Genomic DNA, 22,939 nt, shown 5'->3' on the forward strand with positions numbered 1-22,939 from the left:
GGATGTGGGTTGTTGTCCGTGCTAACATCCACACTGTTTTTAACGGCGGGTTTCAAAATGGATGTAACACGTAGTTCCCATTCTGACCAGAATAGATGTGCGTCACTAGTGTACGGGAGTTTCGAAGCGTTAAGGGTCTCGCACATGAAATGCATAACATAACATTAGCACAGCGTAAGACCGATGAACCAATAAGCATCTAGCATAAAGTTGCCATATTGATTTACATAAGATTCCCATTGGTCCAGAGGCCTTATGCTACGCTTATGCTCTATTATACATTTCATGTGCGAGGCCCTTTATAGGAAAAAGGCCGCCGTGGCCGCTCTCAGGTTCCTCTCTGACCAAAGGCTCAAGGAGGAAGCATATGCATAAGGAAATTGATTGGTCCATTAGGACATGCATAAGGAAATGGACCAATCAATGTCCTTATAAACAAACTCAAATTTAGGGGAGTCTTTCTGTTTGACAACTCTGTTCGAGACGCGAGACGCGACGCCCAACGGGTTGGCAATACTGGTCGCCGCGAGCAACCGCGAGGTCGTAATGGCGACGTGTAGCGCGTTGTCCGGTCCGCCTTGAGTGAATGATGCATCACAAAACGGTGCTCCGTTTTCATGCACGGTACAACGTCAATCGAGCGAACGGACGGTACGTGTACGTAACATTTTAACGGCGCAATTTTGACGGAGCCGCCGACGATCGAACGTCCGCGCCGAAATGGACCAGGCACCCGCAGGTGAGCATGCCGATCCGGCCGCACAGGCGCGCGCTCTCTTGCACGCGTTTCTCTCTCCCCCGTCGCACCGCCTCATTCGGTCGTGCGGTTACACATTAATTAATTAACCCGCATTCTCTCGTGTTAAACGCACGAAAAACGCTATTAGAATCTTTTGCTTGCACCTTGCCGTTTTGTTTGGCCTATGTCGAGCGGCTTTCTACGAGAACAGAGTAGAGTAGTGTAATTCTTTCAATTCTTTGGTGTCTGGATTTTTATTCACTAGGTTACTTGCGAAAACCTACATATTTACGCATGTATTTCAAACGCAGGAAATAAAAATGCCAATAAAAACAGGTTTTTTTTGTACACGTAATATATCGATTTTATAACGATACATTTCTGAGGACTTTATTATGTATTCTTTTATTAAAGTACATTTTTTGTTTTCACAGTAATTATTGTACATATAATTGTTTTATTTATTCAGGGTACTTCAGAAATAGGTGGACAAATTTTAGGAGTTTATTCTACTCACTGTAAGAATGAAAAAAAAAGCACAAGCCTGGGTTTGGAAACGCTTTCTTTTCAAGTTATAAGCAACAGTCTGTTTACAACAGACTTTGATACGAACATTTCATTAAGGGAATTGTTCGAAATGATTTTCTTTTACATCAATGTCCCTTGCATTGTCAAAGATGTTCAAGAATTCCCCAAGTATTTTATATTTTGTTACAAAGCAATATAATTTCATAATACTTTCACAATAGCAGCACAAATATCATAAATGAGTCTTAAAATGTTTCCACAAGTAAAGAATACAAAAGATTTAAATCAACTGAAAATGTGCTGACCATTCAATCGATTCTCATTTGTCACTCCATCGATTGATGCAATTATATATTAACAAATTTTTCCATAAATAACATGTATTTTTAATTTGGAATAGAAGTGTTTCCAGGCTTATGTGACCATGTTTATGTGACATTTTTTTTATTCCTACAGTGAATAGAATATGCTCCTAAAGTTTGTCCACCTACTTTTGAAAGACCCTGTATATAATTATTGTATATACAATCACTTTTAGTTTTTAGTTTCAAGCATCTCCCACAATGATTTCTCATAGCGAGATTGTTGTGGAAGATGCTTAAAATGAAAACAAACTAATGTGAAGTAACAATTTAACTAGAATAGCTGTTAGATTCTAATTACTATTAGTTTGGATCTGACTCTTGTTGTTTTCGCTTATAACATTCAGACACAGAATTACGGAACATCATAGACAAACTGGCGCAGTTTGTCGCTCGCAATGGGCCAGAATTCGAGCAGATGACAAAGAACAAGCAGAAGGACAACCCGAAGTTCGGTTTCCTGTTTGGGGGGGAGCACTTCAACTACTATCAGTATAAAGTGACTACAGAGCAAGCCAGTAAGTGGGACACTCCCATTAACAGCTACTGCGATTATACGAAGCATATAAAAAGCAGACCCATGCTTTATTCAACCAGCAAAGGAATGACTTTGAAAAGCGATACAGAGTCTGATTCTCCATCATTGCGAAACATACAAAAACCTATTATTCATCGAATAGGAACAGTCTTCCTCTCAAGAGTTTGGGATTGCTCTCTATTTGTTAAGCAGAAACACTTTTATCCTAAAGACATCTTGCGCATTCCTTGGCAATGGCGATTTTTAAGAAGACGTAGTTTTAAGATTCTTGCTGGAGTTTGTCTAACGTGAAGTACATTGTCAATGTATTGCTTCAATCTGTGTGTGGGAAAATATGAACCCACCATCCAAAATAGCGTGCCCTGTAATATATCTTAGTACCGTAGAAATACAAAAAAGAGAAAAAAAGAAAAAATGAATATAGTGCTCCCAAAAGATTTGCCGATGTTTCTGATACTATACTTCTCTCATGTAAATGCCCAAGAATTTTCTTATATGCACCGATATAGAAGATAAGACTTCGCAGAAAAAAAAAACAACTATTTGTATACAAATTTTTCAAATATCGATTGACAAGGACTCGACATCTCACAATAATCCACCGTCATTCGTTTACAGTTTTAAAGCAAAAAGGAATAAATCCAATGCAAAATGCAGACCCACGTTTAAACGTTTCGCAGCAGCAGCAAACAGCCGCAAACACCGTCTCGCAGCCACTGAATAACGTCAATCTTGCGTCCGGTCTGAGTACGCAAAACAATGGAATAAATCCAGTAGTCGGGATCGGACCCCAGGTGGGAAGCCAGGGCGGTCCCGTTTTACCTGGACAGATCGGAGGGCCGGGAAATGCAGGACCGCCGATTGGACCGGTTTCCGGCGCCATGGGAGGTGTGAATCCGCCGATCGCTGGTGTCACGCAGGCAGTTAACATCGCGGGTCCGCCCGCGTGGCTGCAGAATGAGCTGGCAAATCTACAGTCGCAGCAGACGACGTTGCAGGAACAAGTGAGACAATCAGAACAGAATCTGGCTGCACAGCATGCTGCATTGATGGCACAACAGCAGGGGAGAGTAGAGGATGCTGTGAGGCAGGCACAGGAACAGGCTCTGCAAAACAATGCGCAAAACACGAACACAGACTTGGCTGCATTTGACACGGTGCTACAACCGATCATCGATAGCTGCACGAAGGATAGCATAAGCATAGGAAAGGCCTGGATACTTCAGAATTCACTTACACCGCAGAGTAATCAAGTTGTTGCGGATCATTTGCTGAAAAGGTACATTTTAACATATACTTCATGTTTATGTATGAAAAATATTTCCGTTTTTATCTTCATTTAAATATTCTTTTTTTTCAGAGTAATTCAGGGAACAACCTTCAGTCATAAGTTACACATTATTTATCTGGTGAATGACGTCTTACATCATTGGTTAGTATAAATGCACGTGTCATGTGCGAGATAAATTGCAACTTAATCATAGTGGTTAATTTGTATTATTTTTATTCTTAGATAATTATAATTCAATTCTCAAAATAATTTCAATGGTTTCTATGATTGTGTGCTAAAGTTTGATTCTGTTAACATTTATATTTATAATTTTATGATATTAAACAATATGCCGTAAAATATTGTCACTATGCCCAAGATATATGTTATTGGATACTTTCTTAGTGCAAGAAAAAAGTCTATGGATCTCCGCAAAGCAATGGAAAGTGTTGTTGTTCCCATGTTCTGTAACACTTCACTAGCTGCATCCGAAGATCAGCTTAATAAGTTGAATAAACTGTTGAGTTTGTGGGAATCAAAGAATAATTATTTTGACGAAGGCATCGTAGATAAGTTGAAACAACCAAGCGCATCCTGGTCAGAATACCAAGCTAATTTGGTAGCGCAACACACTACCGCGATTACTCCTATCACAGCATCAACGAAACAGACATTCGATAATTATCAAGCTCAGCATCAAGCATTTGTCACTCACGCACTGAGACAGATCCAGAATATCGAGCAACAAAAGATGGCAATAGATCAGCAATTAAAAGCTCCGCCGCCGCCGCCCCCGCCGCCTCAAATGGTAGTGCCATTTTTTCCTCTAAACTGAACATTTTATTTTTCTGGTTGTTTACGAAAATTTTTATTTGTGTAGAGTCAGCAAAATATGTCAATGCCACCTAGTCATTCTGGTCCGCCGAACACAATGGGTACAGATGTGAATTTCAGTCAACCACCACCAGGTTGGGGTGTTCCACCCTCGAACGAACCGCCGCCGTTTAGCAATGTTCCTTTGCCGGATTTCTCGAAACCACCACCGGGTTTTGGACCGCCACCAGTTATCCACGAACCTTCTGTGGAGGATTTGATGCCTAGTATGCCTTATTTTGAACTTCCAGCGGGTTTAATGGTACCACTGATAAAGCTAGAAGATGGTGAATATAAGCCATTGGATCCAGACGCGATAAGACTTCCACCACCAGCTCCTCCAAGTGATCGTTTAGTTGCAGCTGTAGAAGCATTTTATGCACCACCAAATCATGATTCTCCCAGAGATAGGTAAATCTAAAAATCTTACATATATAATTGTGTACCAGCGTACAAAAATAAAGTATTTGAAATAAAAATATTTAAGATATATCAAAATAAATGTGAAGTAGGGGTATTACTATATTTTTGGTATATTTTTGTATATTTGCAGTGATGGATGGGAAAAATTAGGATTATATGAGTACTACAAAGCGAAAAATGGCGCCCGCAAGCGTAAAGAAGAGGACATTGCTGCTGGTATTAGGCAGAAATCAAAATCTCCATCACCGATTTTACGACCGAGATCTAAAAGTCCTAGTCCGCCAAAGAAACGCTACCGGAGTAAATCACGCAGCAGATCACGATCGCGGTCACGAGGCAGAAGTAGATCGAGATCGCCCGCAACTAATCACAGACGCAACAGTCGCAACAGCAATCACGTTAATAGAAGTCGAAGGAGAAGAAATAGTAATAAAGATCGCAGTCCCGATAGGAGAATGGATAGACAGGACAGAAGCCCAACTCCTCCTAGTTTTCTGTAAGTACTTCTGTAATAGATATATAGAATGAAATATATGAGATTCTTCAGTCTACTTAAATTCATAAAGTTCAACTTTTGAATTAATCCCCTAATAAACTAACTGTATATATGTTATCTTTAACGCTTGAACATCGAACTTGGGAGAGACTCGTTAACTACAAGTTGATTCTCGCATAAAGCTCTTATATAAAGCTATGTCACCATACTAACTTATGTTAGCTTTAATATTTTTTTTTCTTGTGAACAATGAATAAATGTTTCCTTTATATACTTTTATCTTCTCTATATTTTCTAGCAATAATTATGTTATTATAGAAAATGTTTTACATTACTTTTAGTGGCTCCACTTATAGTAAAGTTCCACAAGAGATTAGTTTGGATGAGAGTAATAAAGGACATCAATTACTCAAGAAAATGGGTTGGAGCGGTGCTGGCCTCGGTGCGAACGAGCAGGGCATTGAGGCCCCTATTTCAGGAGGCGAGATTCGTGATAAGAATGATCAATACAAAGGAGTCGGTATCAATCTGAACGATCCGTATGAGACTTTCCGAAAAAACAAAGGCCAAGCGTTTATCACTAGAATGAAAGCTAGAGCAGAAGAACGAGCTGAAGAGAGAGGGGATCGTGATTGAATGCAATTGAACGCTATTATTAAAATGAAAATTCCAAATGTTTACGATACTTTGTGAATAGGGCAGATATCTGACACGAGATATTAAGAACGTTCTTGTTCTATATTGATCATCCATTCACAATGCCAAAAAATTTATGCTACTGCCTATGAGGGCTAATTTTCAAGATCGACATAATTTTTTGACTCTCAAGCTGTTGTCTTTCATTAATTCTGAATTCCCATTGCACATCACCAATTTTGTAAACTGTAACAGTGGACGCAGATTATTTTATATTGAAATCGCACTGATTATTTTTATCGGGAGCTATCTTCATTACAATCTTACAATTAGATGATGACCTGACGACTAGTGTCATGTGGAGTTAAATTGTACATTTTTAATATAGAAATTATGAATGTAATTAAGATTGATTTCAAGCTTAATGTGTGAATTAAAAATGATAAAATATTCAATCTTGTTACGAAAGATTGATGAAAAAGATTAATCGGCTTTATAATCTTATATTGAAAATATTTAAAACGCCAAGCGCGTAATCATCACATCGGTCGACACAAACCTTCGGTCCTATTTAATATATTAATTATATTCTATACATATATATACATAATGAATAAATTTTGTTCCATTTTCATCCATTATTGGAATGATAGGACGATACTCGACTCACAGCAGAAGTACAATTCGTTTTGTGCCGTAAAATAACATGGGCGTAAGAAACGTGAGAAATAAGAATACTTGTATCTAGTAAGTTAACAAATGATTATATTGGATACACTGAACGATAGCTCAAGAATAAAAACTGTACATTTATTACAAAAGCAAATGCGAACCATCGCTATCGTTATTGTCTCCTCTGTTTTTTCCTCTTCCTGATATTAAATATATTACCAAGAGAAAAAAGAGAGTGTTTGAAATTGATTAGTCCCAAAATCAAAATTTTGTTGGAATGTATCACTTTCATTATTTACTTTTAACAGTAAACTGAATGCGTTTATATTTTATAATTTTATATTTAAAATCATGTTTTATTCTTAAATTCACTTTATATAATTTATAATTCGCTTTAGATTTTATGATAAAATTCTCTATAATTTTAATAAATAGAATTTTAGCCTGAATTTTGGTATAAGTAAATTAGATTGTCTAACGTGAAATTTAGCTTCTTTTTTTTCATTCTTATTATTTTATTCTTCGTTTTTTTTAATTTATTCCTCATGCTGTTAATCTGATCTGTTAACATTCTGTACATACATTGTTTTTAGATACTTCTCTGTACATACAAGAGATTATTTGTGTTTGAATTAATTTTCATTATTTTTACTAAAAACCCTATAATCAATCAATGATTTGTCTTTAATTTTTACAAGTATAAAAGAATTTTTCAGTGATACTTATACTAGTTCTTATATGTATGTATAAACTTCAACATTTTTAGAAAATATTTGTTAATTAAGAATTTATATAAAAATTATAACTAATTATAGCCAATAAAATTAAAGAAATGAACCTTACTATATAAAAATTTATAAGTTTAAAACGAAAGATTTAATCTAAGAAAAAATTTTTATGTCTTAAAATTGATATTCCAAATTACAAAAGAAAAAAATAATTTAAATGTTGATTGTTCAAAAAGTTGAATTATTTAGTAAAATGATGTATTCTAAAAATGACATGTTTTAATATGAATATAAATAGAAAAGCTATTACATTCTAAATTGAATAAGGTATTTCTTTTTAATATGTTACAAAAACTTGAAACTAATTATAAGAAATATGTTTGAATGTTATTTATATATTTAACGCAAATATGATAGCGATGCTCTCGCATTTCAGCTTAAAATTATCGTTTAAATTTTAACTTTTTTCAATAGTTCGTAAAATCCTTTTAATATAATATTATATATAAACGAGAATATACACGATGGGATCATTTGTGATCCAAAACAGTTTTCTAAAACGTCTTGGATAAAAGACATGCACGAATTAAGACTCCAAGTGTGTTTTCTCATCAAACTTTTGTTAAGAAAAAGGATCGGATATTTGGCCAGTTCGTAATATTCTAAAAAAAAGTTACGTTGGACATTTTTGTCCAATTATGTGTATATAGACATATAGAGTGTTAAAAAACAGCTATCGATTATTAAAAAACAATTATTACTGTTAAAATTTGCAAAAACTAATAGCTCATGCCTCTAAAATTTTAGCAGGATTGGAAAGTAACTCGTTATTTATAACGAAAAGTTGGAATTAGTTTTTTTTCAATAACTTAATTTCGTTCTTTTTTATAATTGTTTTTCTGTAACTGTAATTTAATTACATTATTTTAGTAACTAATTTATTAATTACTTTTATAATTACTTTATATATTTCAAACTGATTCGTCAACATATGGTCTGCGTCAAACAGAATGAAGTGATAAATCTCCGAGAATAGCCATATCATGTAAACGTTTAAAGTTGAAACTTAACCCTTTAGTCTTGAATTATTAATTTACGTTGATATTATCATGAAGTTTAAATTTAGTAAATTTTTTAGCTGAAAAATATTAATCTTATAATTTTGATAATATATTCAAACATTAATTTGTTATAAATTATTAAGTTAATATATTAATATATATTTTCGAACTTTGTTCAGCTGATTCAAAATGATGACAAAATATTGATTGAATAATGTTAGAAGTATAAGGTTCTGGTATTTAAAATAGGACTGCATAAATATTACAAAAAAGTAACTAAAAAGTAACAATTTTTTAAGTATATATTTATAACTGTAACGCGTTATTTTTTAGAAACCGTAACATGTTAATTTTGAGAGAGGAAAACTAACTGTAACTTCTATAGTAAGTAGCTTTCCTAATTTTGAATTTTAAACATCGCAGCAACTAAATCTCATTGAGAATTCTTTCTTCTTTTCTTGCGAAGAAGAATCAGAGGATAAGGCGACGCAAGACAAAACTGTTCTAATTGAGATGAGAATATCACACGGCGTAATAGAGCGTTCTTCGACCGCTCGTTGGCTCGTAACACAGGCGTCTCCTTATCGTGCGTCACGTGCATGCACGAGTCTAAAGAATGGAAGAAAAAACGGAGAAGCCTCGTTTAACTGGCTACGAACGGCTCGGCGAGTGACCGGGTACAAGTTAATCGCGAGTCGCCTTCTTGAACTCCCCCAGCGGCAGCTGATATCGAAACCGATTAAATCCAACATCGAACCGGTTTTCCCGGTGACGATAGCGACGGGCCGGCCGTCACGTCTCGAGGCGAGACGTAAACAAAGCTGGATGATCGGCCGTCGCTGTCACAACACCCACGAATTCTTTTCGCCGTCGTGCGAGATAATATGCATGATCTTTCTGGACGCAAAAGTTACGCAGAATCTTAACCTGCTGCCCTGCGAACTTATCACGCGAGAGCGAAAATAGATCTTTTCGCGCGTCGAACAAACGACAACGATATCACATTTTTGCGAGCGGATGGAAAAATTGTAACACTGAAGAAGATATAAGTTTATCAGAGAAATGTGTATGCACATAAAAATTATGCGTGCACGCGCTCGTGTGAGCATATAAGAAATCGAGCCCTAAGGAAATCACGATATTTTTTTATCAATGTAGCATTTTTCTTTTTAGATGGTGTCTCAACAAATGAAAATAAATTCAAATGAATTGAAAGTTACAATTCATTTTATCATTTAATTCATCCTAGTTTGCTTCACTTTAGAGTTTCCGAGTATTTTTTAATTCAAGTGATTGAACTCAAATTGATTGAAATGCGCTATTCATCATTGTTGAATTTATTTTTGGATTCAAATGGATTCGAAAAATCTGAAGTGCGACTTCGAAAATGTCAAGATAAATTCATTTCTGTCCATTTCAATTCATTTGCCGGGATTATGATGTCTAAATTAATGATGTCAAAGACGGTACTTATGAGTTATACCTATTATATTTATATAACCTGACTTTGGATATACATTCTGAATACAAAAGTTTCTGCAACGTTCCAAGGATTTTTATAACATTGAAATATTGAAACCGTTACAGTCATGTTGCGTAATGTCTCTACAAGTTTGTAGCTACGTCGAAATGTAGTCTACTTCAATCTGCAAGAAACATTTTTTACATGTAACAGAAATATTTCTATAAGACTGTTGACTTTCCTCTTTGATTTTATTTGCAACACATTTGTCTCACATAAAAAGATAATATAATATTAACATGTATTTAATATTGACATATTAAAATATAATATTAACATATAAAAATACAAATACGAGGAAACATAAAGTATCAGTAGTTTGTTATTTTTAATAAAAAAATTCATATATCACTCGTATGGTAAGAAAATATGTACGTATCTTCAGTACCCAGAAGATAACCTAATACGTATGTATCTTTTATCGTAACGATTGATATATGACTTTTTATTAAAAATAATATACATCTATACTTCATACAACTTAATTGGTATATTCGTTATAAATATTATACATATCTTTTATAAGAGAGATATTCTCATCCGTTTCAGATTCGACCCTATATACTCTCATTTTTGACCCTGAATAATACACACTGTGTTTTAATGGTCAGAACTGTGCCAATATGTTTTATAGAAATACAAGAGTAAAAAAAATTCTCTCTCAAACAATAGTAACAATATAAAATATTGTTAAACCTGTGGAACACATTTCTTTCATATCTAATCAATTTATTGTATTATAGTCACAAAACATATGGGACATCATGTAACATTTTTGCATAAGTGACTCCATTTATTCTCGCTTTCGCAAACAAGAAAATGGTGGAAATTTACAATTTTAACTACGGACATTCTCAACATAGAACCGTTTTACCGGATAATAAACGACACTACTTTGAAGCCAACGTATCTCAACGTATGTTAATACATCGACGTGCGTCATTATTTATCTTTTTCAAACTTTGTTCTACTCTCAGTAACGTATCATTAAGTACGTAAATTGACATTATCAGGCTAAAGATGACTAATTGTAAGAAAAGTCGAGACATATCTAGATATTTTTGAAACGTTTCTAAATTAAGTAAAATTGAATAACATTTCTTTTCATCTTTTGACAGTTTGTTTTATTTGACCTATATTCTTTATTAAAAAAAAATTTACATAAGCGGACCATAAAAGTTTTATGAAAAAGTTATAATAGAGATGTATGCAATATTTGAAAAAAAAAAATAATAATAATACAGCGGTTTCTTGTTATATATGCTGCAATTTCATCCGGAAATGTTGGCCATTCTTATGTCTATATATCTAATATTTTATCATAATTTTTTATTTGTAAAACGTACTCTGTACAATTTGATCGATAAACTTGAGACAATCTGTGTAATATCAAAAGAATGTGACTTTCAATTCAAAGTTGATTTTCTTGCAAGAAATGCATTTGATCAAAAATCATTTAACCTGCTACAACTTTTCAGTCTTTGACATCAAACGCTATTCATTGAAGTGAAATCTGTTAAAGTTACTCGAGACTGATCGAAAGTAGATTTTATCTGTTTATAGATTACACAATCTAATACACTAACCATACTGAAATATAATCTATTATATAAAATCGAGCATTTTGTCTACAGATAGCTCGTTCAGTTAAAAAGAGTGGACTTTAAAACATAATGGTATGCTTTATCGCATTTCATAGTTTAATCTCCATGTCGCTTTTACCATTGACATTGTTAAAAATTCAGAGATAAAAGAAATAAAACGAAGCGATTTTATATTAATAATATGAGAATATATCTAATAGTTTTCTAGTCATGTGAGAGATTCTGTTTGTAAGGCGTAATGGGAGTGATTCCGCATTCTTGTATCACTAATCATTTTTGTATCATTAATCATGTATGACCGAGGTTTAATGTGTGATTGGAAATAGATAGAATATATCATTCCTACAGTCACTAAAAAATTTTAAATTGGAAATGTGTTAATATTTATTAAAACGTCAACCGGACATTGATGGAAAAAAATACGCCAATCGGACATTGATTTAAAAAAATACGTCAACCCGACATTAATTTTAAAAAATATGTCAATAGGACATTAATTTAAAAAAATTCGTCGAATTGGTGGATTGACACCCGAAAAAAAATTAATTGGTGGATTGACACTCGTAATAAACGAATTAGTGAATTGACACTTGGAAAAAATTAATTGGTGGATTAACAGTCGGAAAAAAGTAACTGAGTGAAAAGAAAACGTCAAACGGACATTAATTGAAAAAAATACGTCAATCGGACATAGATTGAAAAGAATACGTCAACTGGACATTGATGGAAAAAAATACGTCAACTGGATATTGATTTAAAAAATAAATTGGTGGATTAACACTCGAAAAAAATTAATTGGTGAATTGACAATCGGAAAAAATAAATTGGTGGATTAACACTCGTAATAAATGAATTGGTGAATTGACACTCGGAAAAAATGTAATTATTTGAAAAGAAAACGTCAAACGGACATTAATTGAAAAAAATACGTCAATCGGACATAGATTGAAAAGAATACGTCAACAGGACATTGATGGAAAAAAATACGTCAATCAGACATTGATTTTAAAAAATACGCCAACCGGACATACATTGAAGAAAATACGTCATTCGGACACAGATTGAAAAATCTACGTTATTTGTAATTAATTAATTAATTAATAAGTTTGATTTGAGTTTAGTTTAAATTTGTTACGTTGCACACGTACCACACGTACAACATATTAATACACTAAAAATATGTTATTACAAAAAAATTACGGAAATTTGTTTTGTAATTTAATTGCGATTTTAGTAAAAAAATAATACTACAATATTTATAATTTATTTGTTAATTATTAAGTTTAATTTAAGTTTAATTTAAATTTGCTACGTAGCACACATAGTATACGTACAACATATTAATACACTGGAAATACGGAATTACGAAAAAATTACAGAACGTTTTTTAATTTAATTGCGAGTTAAAAAATAATGCTACATTATTTATAATTTGTTTATTAATTATTAAGTTTAATTTGACTTTAGTTTAAATTTAATTTTAAGTTAGTTTTAGGTTTTTAGTTTCTAGTCTTAGTCTGTTGTTCAGTTTAATTTAAGTTCAGATTAAATTCAGTTTTACTTCCTAATTTTTATTTAGTTTAAGTTTACGTTACCGTTTTTCAAATAATCATTGTTCATAATGCACAAATATTTAGAAAGAAGCTCGCGTCTTAAATTTGCCTTGATACTCGTGCATTTTCAGATAGCTAGGCATTTCTGTCCTCATGTGTACATACATACAATATATGTATAGTTAATATCGGCAAAAACCGGCACTTTTAATTAGGGTGTAAAAATCATCCAAGGTGATCGTTAGCGCAAAATAATGAGATAATTATTTTCGAGTTAATTTTGGAAAAAACATATCTTGTCCCATAATCGCACGTGCCATTTGTGACTCGACGTCTCTCCCGTTCGCGTATTACGTGTCAACGTACCCGAGTACGTGCGCGAACGTGCCGGCTGCTTCCCAACGTGATTGATACAATTGACCGCGATCGGCGAAGGAAAGAAGTCCTGGTCGCACGGGAGCGATCACGTTCGTGCGTCGAGTCGCGCGTGATCCGGCCATCACGCCGCGGGGAATTTCTCGGGTCTCAAACGCCGGGTGTCGGGAGCCGTAACGAGACCGGCAAACGTGAGCGATCCGTATCGGAAACTCACGTTTCCGTCGATTCGTTATCGGACGCGTTATCGCGCCGCACGAGCGCGGCCGCCACTGGCCAGCACCCGTCGTTCGTGAGAAACGTGCGATACAGGCCGATGCCGATGTATGCGATGCGTGCGTTTCGAGTACGTGCGTGCGCCCGTGAGACCACGTCGCCGGCATGTTCGGGTGCAAACGTGACCCCGGGCACGAAAAGAAATACCGGCGATGCCGATAAGAGGCCGATTACGTCGACGGACGGATGCGCGTCGATGGTCGGTTAGGCATTATTCCTGGAACGTCGCGGCTTCGTGGCTATGCTCAAGCTACCGTTCATAGAAGAGCTGGATAAAAATTGCGGCGTCGCCAGAAAAATATCCCACCGAGAAGCATCCTGTGTCCGAGAAAGAGAGCGAACAAGCAACGAGTCCGATAATTTTGAGGAGATACTTTCGAGGACGCGACATCCTCCTCTCTCCGCGAACCGTCTTATCAAAATTTTCCTCTCGGCTCGTCAAGGGAACGCTCTCGTCACGGCTGCTGTATTTTTATTCCAGACACTTTTACACTTTAACGTTAGAATGAGAAAATGGCGAATAATTGCAGCCTCACAAGGCTGAAAGAAAAAAGTCGCGGTCCACGCGATTGCACGATATCTCTGGAGCGACCGGGTGCCTACAACGCAAATTGACATTTCTGAAGGGGGTTCAAACTGCTCCCTCTGACCTTTCGGCGCGCATCATTAATGAAGCAGATATCTAATTTTACGGTGCGTGTTATGATACGGCAGCAATACGGTGCCGTTTTATCGTCGGCTATTTATGGTCGCGCGGAATACAGTTTCTCACGGAGAGCCAATCTTTGCGACCTCCAAGGCGAATGCAGCCTACACAACGACGCCATATAAACAACAACTCTATATGCAGCTAACACGTGTTATTTCCTTTAAATAAATAAATACGCGAAAAATTTTTTCAAATATTAATGAAAAACGCTTTGTCAGGTGGAAACCTTTAAAGAAGTCCGACAAATAATTTCGATCATTCATTCACGAGGATCGTTCTATCACAAATTAACATTTATAAACTTGATAATATATATTTTTTTTTATTTCAGTATTATGGAGAAAATAGAAAAAAAGTAAGAAGAAAGTTCACCTAGAGCGAGAAAAATAAAAATAATACTTTCCTGAATTTTTTAAAGGATGATACAAGATCTTTCAAAATAAGGTTTTTTATAAAAAAATATATATATATTTCAAAGTATTTTTCAATTTTCATGTTTATGCAAAAATTTTTTAAATGGCAATGCTATAGTAGTTTGCGTTACATACTAATTTTAAAAACGATATCAGGTGAAATAATTACAAAATGCATCTTTAAAAAAAATGTATTTACATGTCCTCTTTGTAGTCCTTTAGAAAAAAATTTTGTTTCAAAATGGTAGGTGTTTAAAACCATACACAAAAAAAAAGAATATTTTTGCTTAAGAATATTTTCACTTTCAAAATGTTAAATAATGAAATAAAATTATATAATGTTATAAACAGATAGAATTTACTTGAAGAATTTTTTTAATATTTTCATCAGGAAAAATATATTGTAATTATTCAATATTAATTTTCATGAGTTCAGAGAAAAATGTGTCGATTAGAAAATAAGAATATCTTTAAACTAAGAAATTAGAATTTTTTAATTATTATCAAAACAATTATATTATGTTCTTTAAATGACTATTAGAATATTAAAATAAAAATATAATTGTTTATTAAAAAATTTAAGATTATCAAATCTTTTAAAGTAGATTAAATTATTATTATTTTTTAAATAAGAAGTCTCACTTAAAAAACCTTATACATTTCTAAAAAAAAGTGGCTCTTACTTTCATCGCTTCAAGTGCATGTACCCTTTTAACGGCGTATAATTTCGATTCGCCGTTTATTGCTGGTATCAAGAGAAATATTTTTTTTAGCATGACATTGAGTGGCAGCTGCCGTCGTTTGTCAGATAAGTGAACACGCGCCAGTAGATATCACCTACTCGCGGCAACCATACCTACTTTCGAAAACTAAATCGCATTCTACCACGAGCGACCTCGTACGTGGCTGTCACGTACGTAAGAACCGGATCTCGTACTCCAGACGCGTATTTAGGGCGGAAGTGCAAGTCTGGCGACAGTTTTAACTGGTGGTCACGGCTCTGTCACTCGATTCCTTTTACGGACTGGCCACGCCGAGAGCACGCGATAATCTATCAATGGAACGAATGTTCTACTTTGCTTATTTTTCATCATGATCACGCTAATCCATTTAAAAGTCAATAAAACATTAAATGTTATTAAGCGCGGGTTTCGTTTGGCAAAAGTAATATTTCATTGAATTTATATAAATCAAACTAGTGCACGTATTTTATATCTAAAATTAAAAAAAAATAAAAGATTATTTTAAAATGTGAATAAAGAAGTGAAAAGCACGAATTAAACTTTTTATAGATATTAAGAAAATACAATTTTTTAAAATTTCTTTATACAATTTGTTATTTAAATTAAATTTGAATGGACAATTAAAATAAAGAATAAAAAGATAATCAGTGATAAATATGTAATATACAAAAAATAAATAACTCACCCAAAGATTACTCCGATGCCTCTCCCAGGTCTCTACCTCCTCTCAGATCCTGTAAATCTGTAACATACAGGTATAACAAAAATTATAGCAGTGATCAAAATAATTAATATTTTAAAGAATAATTACATAGCTCGTTAAATTTTATTTATACTTTAAAGATTTTATAAATGTGATCGAATGTACAATGTAATAATAAGTTGTAGAAAACATATGTTTAATAATAATGAACATATAAATTAACAATATGATTACCCAAACAAAAAATCTAAGAATTTATAAAAAAATTTGTATACAGTAAATGACAATAAAAAAAATCATACGACAGATTAAAGACGTAATTATACAATATTAGCAAACTGTGACTTATTAAGAGTGTTTTTTTTAAGTTTAGCATATATTTGAATTTTATGAGACTCATTATTGGTTTTAACTGTGTAAAATTAACGCAATGAAGTGTTTTAATAACCGTTAATGAGATTTTATATACTGTCTGTGCAAGTTCTTAGTTTTATCGTTAAAAGTATTGCCCACTCGACACAATTTGTAAGTGCTATATAATTTAGAAATGATCCTTTACTTAACAAATATGTCGAGACATTTATATTATAATTACTTGTATCTATTGCTTTCTTTTATGTAATATAAATTTGCAAGTGCCGCATATTATTTACATAACAAATACAATGCTTTAATACATAAAATTTGAACGTTGAAACTACACAAACGTCATATAAGAAAGTAATTAATTATAATAAATGGTATAAATACATTATCGTTACTTTTGAAAAAAAGCAAAATTATAATATATAACATTGGTGTAAATTTCACGTTATACAATTAGACTTTTAACTCCAATCTTTTAATGCTTTTTGCATGCATATTTCAATACTTACCCTCTCCTTATAATAGCCCTTAGTTTTTAATTAATATTTTTGTAACAACTTTTTCAATTTTTTTAGCGATTAAGTTTGGTATGCCGCAGTTTTTCGCGAATCTCAATAAGAAACCATAATAATTTACATTAATAATTACAATAACTTTTAAAGGAGCTTGTAAACCGTTATAAATGTGAATGTACATGTATTATATATTCATGCATAAAAACTATCTTTTAAATAAATATCTTTAACTTATTATCATTTTTATCTATAGCCAATAAAACTTTAAGTGAAAAATATAATTAATAATAAATGACACGTAGCAGATTTTAGATGATAATCACATTTCTTTGTGGATTATTGTTTACAGAGTTCACGGTAAGATAGCATGTAGATATTTATTAAACTTGGATCCAAACTTCTCTACTCGTTCGCAATTACTTCGAGGAAAATATTTCACCTTCTCTGACATTACTTTGCGTTTAAAAGATGCCACTTCGGATATGATAATTCGCTAGTGACTCAACCGTTATCGGACTGAGGACGAGTAAACAATGACTACATGTAATTTACGTTGACAATGACTCCAAAGTCAAGTCGAAACATTCATTGTTTTTTCTTAATTAATTTTGCATTTAATAAATTTGGTAAGAGTTTATAATTGAAATTGTGCATTAATCATCGCACTTGACTCTTATCGTATTTATAAAATTTACGCCCAACGACAGGTAAATGTGATCTTTGAACGTCTAGTTCCTCCCCCCTTTTCCTTAACAAATAAACAGTAAATTATTAAGTGACAGTTTCAATATCTATTAAGCTGAAATATATTTAGGAGAACAAAGTTAAATAATTAAAAAATAAAATTTTTTTTAGATAAAGCGCTCCTGGAGCTTCGACACCGTAGGGTTTTAGCCTCAAAAGTCCATAAGTAAACACGCTATTGACTCCCATTAGCCCTCATTAAGTATTGTATTTTATAAAAAATAAAAACGTGAATTAAGAGGAAAAAAAAGAGAAATGCAGAATAAAGGACAATAGATAAAAATATTTTGCAACTCTATAAAAAAATGGAAGGGAGAAAGAGATTTCTTTAAGTTTTAGGAGACTGGAAAAAGTATTGTCTTTAAACGTGTGTATTGTTTATCTGCATCATGCTTACAAATCGAGTTACAAACTAACTAACGTTGCTCCGTTTTGTACCGCATATCTTGCACTTAATTGCTAAACCAGCCAATGGCTATCGTAGCTATTATCGTCTCTATTGCGATAATTATCGTTAATTGTGCGACCTGAACGTCTTTTACGACTTACTTGTTGCACCCGCTCGTTACAGTGCAAATATCTTTCTAGGAAGAAGTTCAGCACGGAAAAAGAAAAGATTAGTTGCAGTTATAGTTGCAACAGCAAAAATCTATGTACAACTGCAATTTAGCTACCACATACAGACTCTTGCTGCTGCGACTAATCTTTTTTTTTCCGTGAAGTTACTTGTTTGCAAAACTTATAAATTTTATTAGAAAAACGTTGAAACGCCAGGAAAAGAAATAATAATTATTGCAAAACTTTCATTTTTCTAACATATAAAAAAAAGTTGAGTAATGTATTGTGCTATTTGAGAAACTGTATATTATTAATAAAAACGATAATGATGTTTGCAAATAGTACACAAAAACAGACAACCGAATACAAGAATATTTTCGTAATTTAAAAAGTAATTTAAATGCTTTTTAAAAATTTTACAATTGATAAAAAAAAGTACTTGCATATCTTATCTTGTTAGAAATGATTTTATACAATCTGAAAAAAATTTTACTGCAACGTGCTTTAATTTTAGAGTATAACGTATATAAGTAGAATCATAAAAGGGAACAGTATGAACTAAAAATACGAAAAATAGATCGAGCAATCAAATTGTGTTAAATAATCAATAATGGCTCATTTGTCTTAAACGAAAATTCTCTGCATTACGTTTTTTGTTTCTAACACAATTTGATTACTTGATCTATTGTTCGTATTTTTAGTTCATATTTTCAAAGATATCGCTCTACGTAACTAATAGTAGCAGATCCAATTATGTGCACTTTATTCTGCATTACTAATACTTTCAAACAAACGCTATTTCAGCGTAAAATTTCATAAAACTTTTTTTTTTTAGTTATTCAATATTACATTTATTCAATTTATTTTATTATAAAAAAGAAATATGCATAATCAATGTTATATATTTTTTGAAAGTAATAACACAAATTTTCTTTCTAAAATCTCACAATGAAGGATCATTTAGAATTATTTAAGAATTATTTAATCTTCTTACATTTTCTATCAGGCGTGCAATTTCAACTGTTTTGGACCAATCGCGCCTGTACCGAGCATAGTTCAGATTTACCTCGCGCACGGTGCACCGCTGCAGTTGGCGACGGAAAGGAGACAGTCACGGGAATCGTGACAGTGCACCGCGCGCGAGAAGCGCTCCGTGCAGAGAGCGGGCAAAAGCGAGAGAGGCGAGAATGTTCAGACCGCGTTACATTCCACGTGATCGGGAGAAGGGCACGCCTCGGCCGCGCGAAGTCACGCGCGCGACCACGCGTTCACCCTTTCCGACACGTGCACGCAATGTGCACGGCGATCGGCTCGGCGCGGCGCGGCGCAGCGCGGCGACTACGTTTCGCCGATACACCGCCGGCGCCCGATGACATCGTCACCGGTGCGGTTTATTGCGCAAATTGCGACACGCTGAGACCGCTCCGTTCCGTCCCGTCCCGTCCCGTCGTCGCGCTCGCGCGGGCTTGCATAATACGGGAAAGTAGATGGAAAATAGTCCGGGCTGCGGGGCGGTCTCGTTCGTTTTCCATCAGCTGGACGCACGCGCGATTACGAGATTGGAGTAACGTCGTAAACGCGTCTCTCACACGTTAAATATTTGCCGAGCGATCCGCGCGCGATTGACTTTTCGATTTCGCGAGCCGCTTGGCGCAAAGAACTGTTTGTCATACGATCCAATAAATTTGTCTAGATGTTTTTTGCGTAAAAGGGTAATAGTTACGTAAGTAAAGAGTCTTTGTGACTGTAACTGCGTTGAGAAAAAGAATTGGTTGAAAAACTAAAATATTCGATACACACACGTGCAATTAAATATCGAATTGGTTTAATTAAATTTAAAAAAATTAATAATAAAAAGAATTTGACGATAAAAATAAAAAAGATTGATCGTAAGCCAACGGGTCCACGTGGGCTTGTTTTAAATTGCAACAGAACAGAATCTTTAAATCTACTTTAAATTTGACAAAATTAGAACATATCTTTTCCAGATGTTTCATGACTATTTTTACTTTCCACCGCAGGCGCGGTCCATTTCAGATTTTATGCACATCATCACATGCAATGATAATCTCTCTTTGAGGCATTGTTGTTAAAATTGCAGAAAAACAGACATCTCTTTAGAGCTATTGTCCGTAATGGAAAATTGTCCTAGATTGTACAATATTTCTTCCATTCCCTCTCGGCAGCTTCTCTTTCTCTCGCACTTTTTTTCCCCGCTTTCTGTTCCTGCGTCGGAATGCAACGCAGGTATTTAACGAGGACGCGATACGCAACGACGACGGTGTTCCGTACCTGTCGCGCATCGAGCGAATGAGCGCTCGGAATTGCAAAGCGCACCTTGTTCCACCGGCGAGGTCGACACGGATTCCGCTGTCGGATGACGCGGAGAAGGGGGAAGAATGCCTGTTCGCGCTGCATTTAGCTACGAGCGGCACGCTTTTGCCCTCGAGCAAATTTATCCAACCCTTTCCTTCCTGAGAAGCGTACAAAATGTATCCTCTGATATAACTCGAACGGTAATGAATTACGTGACATTTTTTTATTTTATCCACCATGTACGGAGGGATGATAAATAATAACTTTTTTTTATTTATAAAAATCATGTTAACTATGAATATGCGACGGTGTTTTTTTATTATTATCATTATCGGACGGTATATAAATATTGATTCCTTGTTTATCAGAGTTTAAATTTAATTGGATTTAATTAAAATGCAAGAGTGTCGCATTCGTGGAAAAAGTTTTTCTGAAAAAAATATATGTCTAGTCACCTCGAGTAATTGAGGAAACTCGGTCTGTGCACCGAGAAAGTCGATCGATAGAATTTTCGTAGGCGCGTGTCAAGTTCCATGCGATTAAGCAGGCCGCCTGCGCTAGCGAGATTAAAGCTCGACACGATAATTAAAAGTAAATCGATAAAAAGAGCTCGGTTGCGACTAACGGCACGTGCGCGCGGCTTTTTCATTTCCGTTTCGAAAGCGCCAGCCGCGTAAGGCCGCGGGGCAACACGCGCCGGACTAGAAAGCGCCGGTATTTTGCCGGGATTATGTAAACTAAACCGTCGCTCTTCTCGTGTCGGAAAGAGGGGGAAAGGGGGAATCGTCATTTAAAGGTGACGCGAATGAATAATGCTCGCGGAAGAGCCGGGCATTGCGTTATGTCACGCACCTATCTTTCATAAATAGCTTCGCCCGCCTAGCTATTACGTTCCACTTTTTCCTGAGAAGTCGATAATATTTTCTACTCTTGATGGAGCGAGATTTATTTGGGTTATTTGTAACGACAAAATATCTCTCGGTGTTATCATTTATAGAAAAGTGGTAGACAAGCGTGATAAAGTGAAAGTAAATTGTCCTAAGTAAAGAACGAAAAGGGATATACTTGATTTCTCTCTGTCAGTTGATTCGAATCTATGGTAAGCTGTTTTACTTTTTTTTTAATAACGTAGAAGAAATTTATGTAAAACTCTTGAAAAATAATTGTCTGAAAAGAATTAAACAATTCTTATTAATAAATTAAAATTTTAATATATCATAAAACTAATTTCTAAGGTTCAGTATGTCTTGTCATAATTTTAATGAGTGGAATTATCATTATTGATGTAATTTCAATTCATTAATAAGTTGATTCTTAAGGATTTTACACATTAGGCTAAATTTTTTGTTAAAATTCTGTTAAAAAGTAAAACAGCTTGCCACATTATCCGCTTTGCACTGAGAGAAAAATGTTTTAATTAAAAAGTACAGTTTTCTTAAAAGCATATATTTTGATGCAAATATTTGTTTGTCCTGTTTAATTAAAAATATGTACTTTTAAGTAATTAGACATATTATCTTAAGTATACTAAATACATGACGCATTGCAATCGGATGCAAAGTCGTTGTTGCGAGTGAAGCGAATCTTCTTCTGCAGCACAATACTAAGGATTTATTCTCTAGAAATTCTTTCTAGAAATAGCCCTGCAAAAATTAGAGCATCGAATTGATTATGCGAATGAATACGATTTATGTGCGCCTTTCATCTCTCTTCTCTCTCTCTCTCTTCCTCTTTTTTTCTCGCTCTCGCTGCATCGAATCAACAGAGAATTTGAGAACCGACGACGGATTTAGCGCGGGAATTTGATATAAGTGGAAAGGGGCGATCTCTCTTATAGTCGGAGGCCGCGACAAAGTAGGTAGGTACGAACTTGACGTATGCGAACGTAATACGAACGTAAGGCGTGCGCGACCAGCGCGAAAATAGACGAACTTATCCTGTGCACGACGCGCGTGAAAATAAACGCGATCTGTGGCAACTACGGGTTATTCTTGATCCGGCCTCGCCTATTACGCGCGACGCACACGTTCACCTTTTAATTCAATTCGCTGACGAATAGGCAACCTTTCCGGTCCGCTTATAGACGGACCATTTCGAGGAAAAAATACGGGCCGTTCATAAATGTCGTTCCTGTAATTTGAGAAATCGTTTCGTGAGGAATTTTCATTTCTCTCACAAGTATTCGCGCTTACAAATTAATTCTTGTATGACACATA

The 22,939-nt window shown here is 34.5% G+C and overlaps 1 protein-coding gene and 1 long non-coding RNA gene across 4 annotated transcripts; one reads left to right on the top strand and one right to left on the bottom strand.

Moving 5' to 3' along the window:
- The first annotated feature begins 504 nt into the window (after nucleotides 1–504).
- LOC105207556 (calcium homeostasis endoplasmic reticulum protein) lies at nucleotides 505–6,691 on the top strand. 3 transcript variants are annotated; one of them, XM_011177087.3, is made up of 8 exons: nucleotides 505–739; nucleotides 1,977–2,147; nucleotides 2,786–3,446; nucleotides 3,528–3,599; nucleotides 3,843–4,245; nucleotides 4,318–4,721; nucleotides 4,864–5,229; nucleotides 5,571–6,691. In XM_011177087.3, the coding sequence occupies exons 1-8, from the start codon at nucleotides 721–723 to the stop codon at nucleotides 5,863–5,865; spliced, it is 2,391 nt and encodes a 796-aa protein (XP_011175389.1). In that variant the 5' UTR covers nucleotides 505–720; the 3' UTR covers nucleotides 5,866–6,691. The 3 variants fall into 3 exon arrangements, with proteins under 3 accessions (XP_011175389.1, XP_011175390.1, XP_025986926.1); XM_011177088.3 differs by lacking the exon at nucleotides 1,977–2,147 and having other exon boundaries at nucleotides 510–739; XM_026131141.2 differs by lacking the exon at nucleotides 505–739 and having other exon boundaries at nucleotides 2,848–3,446.
- Nucleotides 6,692–15,376: 8,685 nt separating this feature from the next.
- LOC120356990 lies at nucleotides 15,377–19,828 on the bottom strand. Its single transcript, XR_005574197.1, has 3 exons — nucleotides 19,402–19,828; nucleotides 16,207–16,263; nucleotides 15,377–15,829 (listed from the first exon to the last, which is right to left on the bottom strand). It is a non-coding gene; the product is annotated as an uncharacterized LOC120356990 (long non-coding RNA).
- Between the last annotated feature and the right edge of the window lie 3,111 nt (nucleotides 19,829–22,939).

This window comes from Solenopsis invicta, chromosome 2 (genome assembly GCF_016802725.1).
Source record: "Solenopsis invicta isolate M01_SB chromosome 2, UNIL_Sinv_3.0, whole genome shotgun sequence".
Classification (NCBI taxonomy): Eukaryota; Metazoa; Arthropoda; class Insecta; order Hymenoptera; family Formicidae; genus Solenopsis; species Solenopsis invicta.

Bases quoted from the DNA above. Each gene is read 5' to 3' on its own strand.
- LOC105207556 (XM_011177087.3), top strand. The intron at 3,600-3,842 runs GTTAGTATAAAT...ATACTTTCTTAG, and splicing joins AATGACGTCTTACATCATTG to TGCAAGAAAAAAGTCTATGG. The intron at 4,246-4,317 runs GTAGTGCCATTT...TTATTTGTGTAG, and splicing joins CGCCCCCGCCGCCTCAAATG to AGTCAGCAAAATATGTCAAT.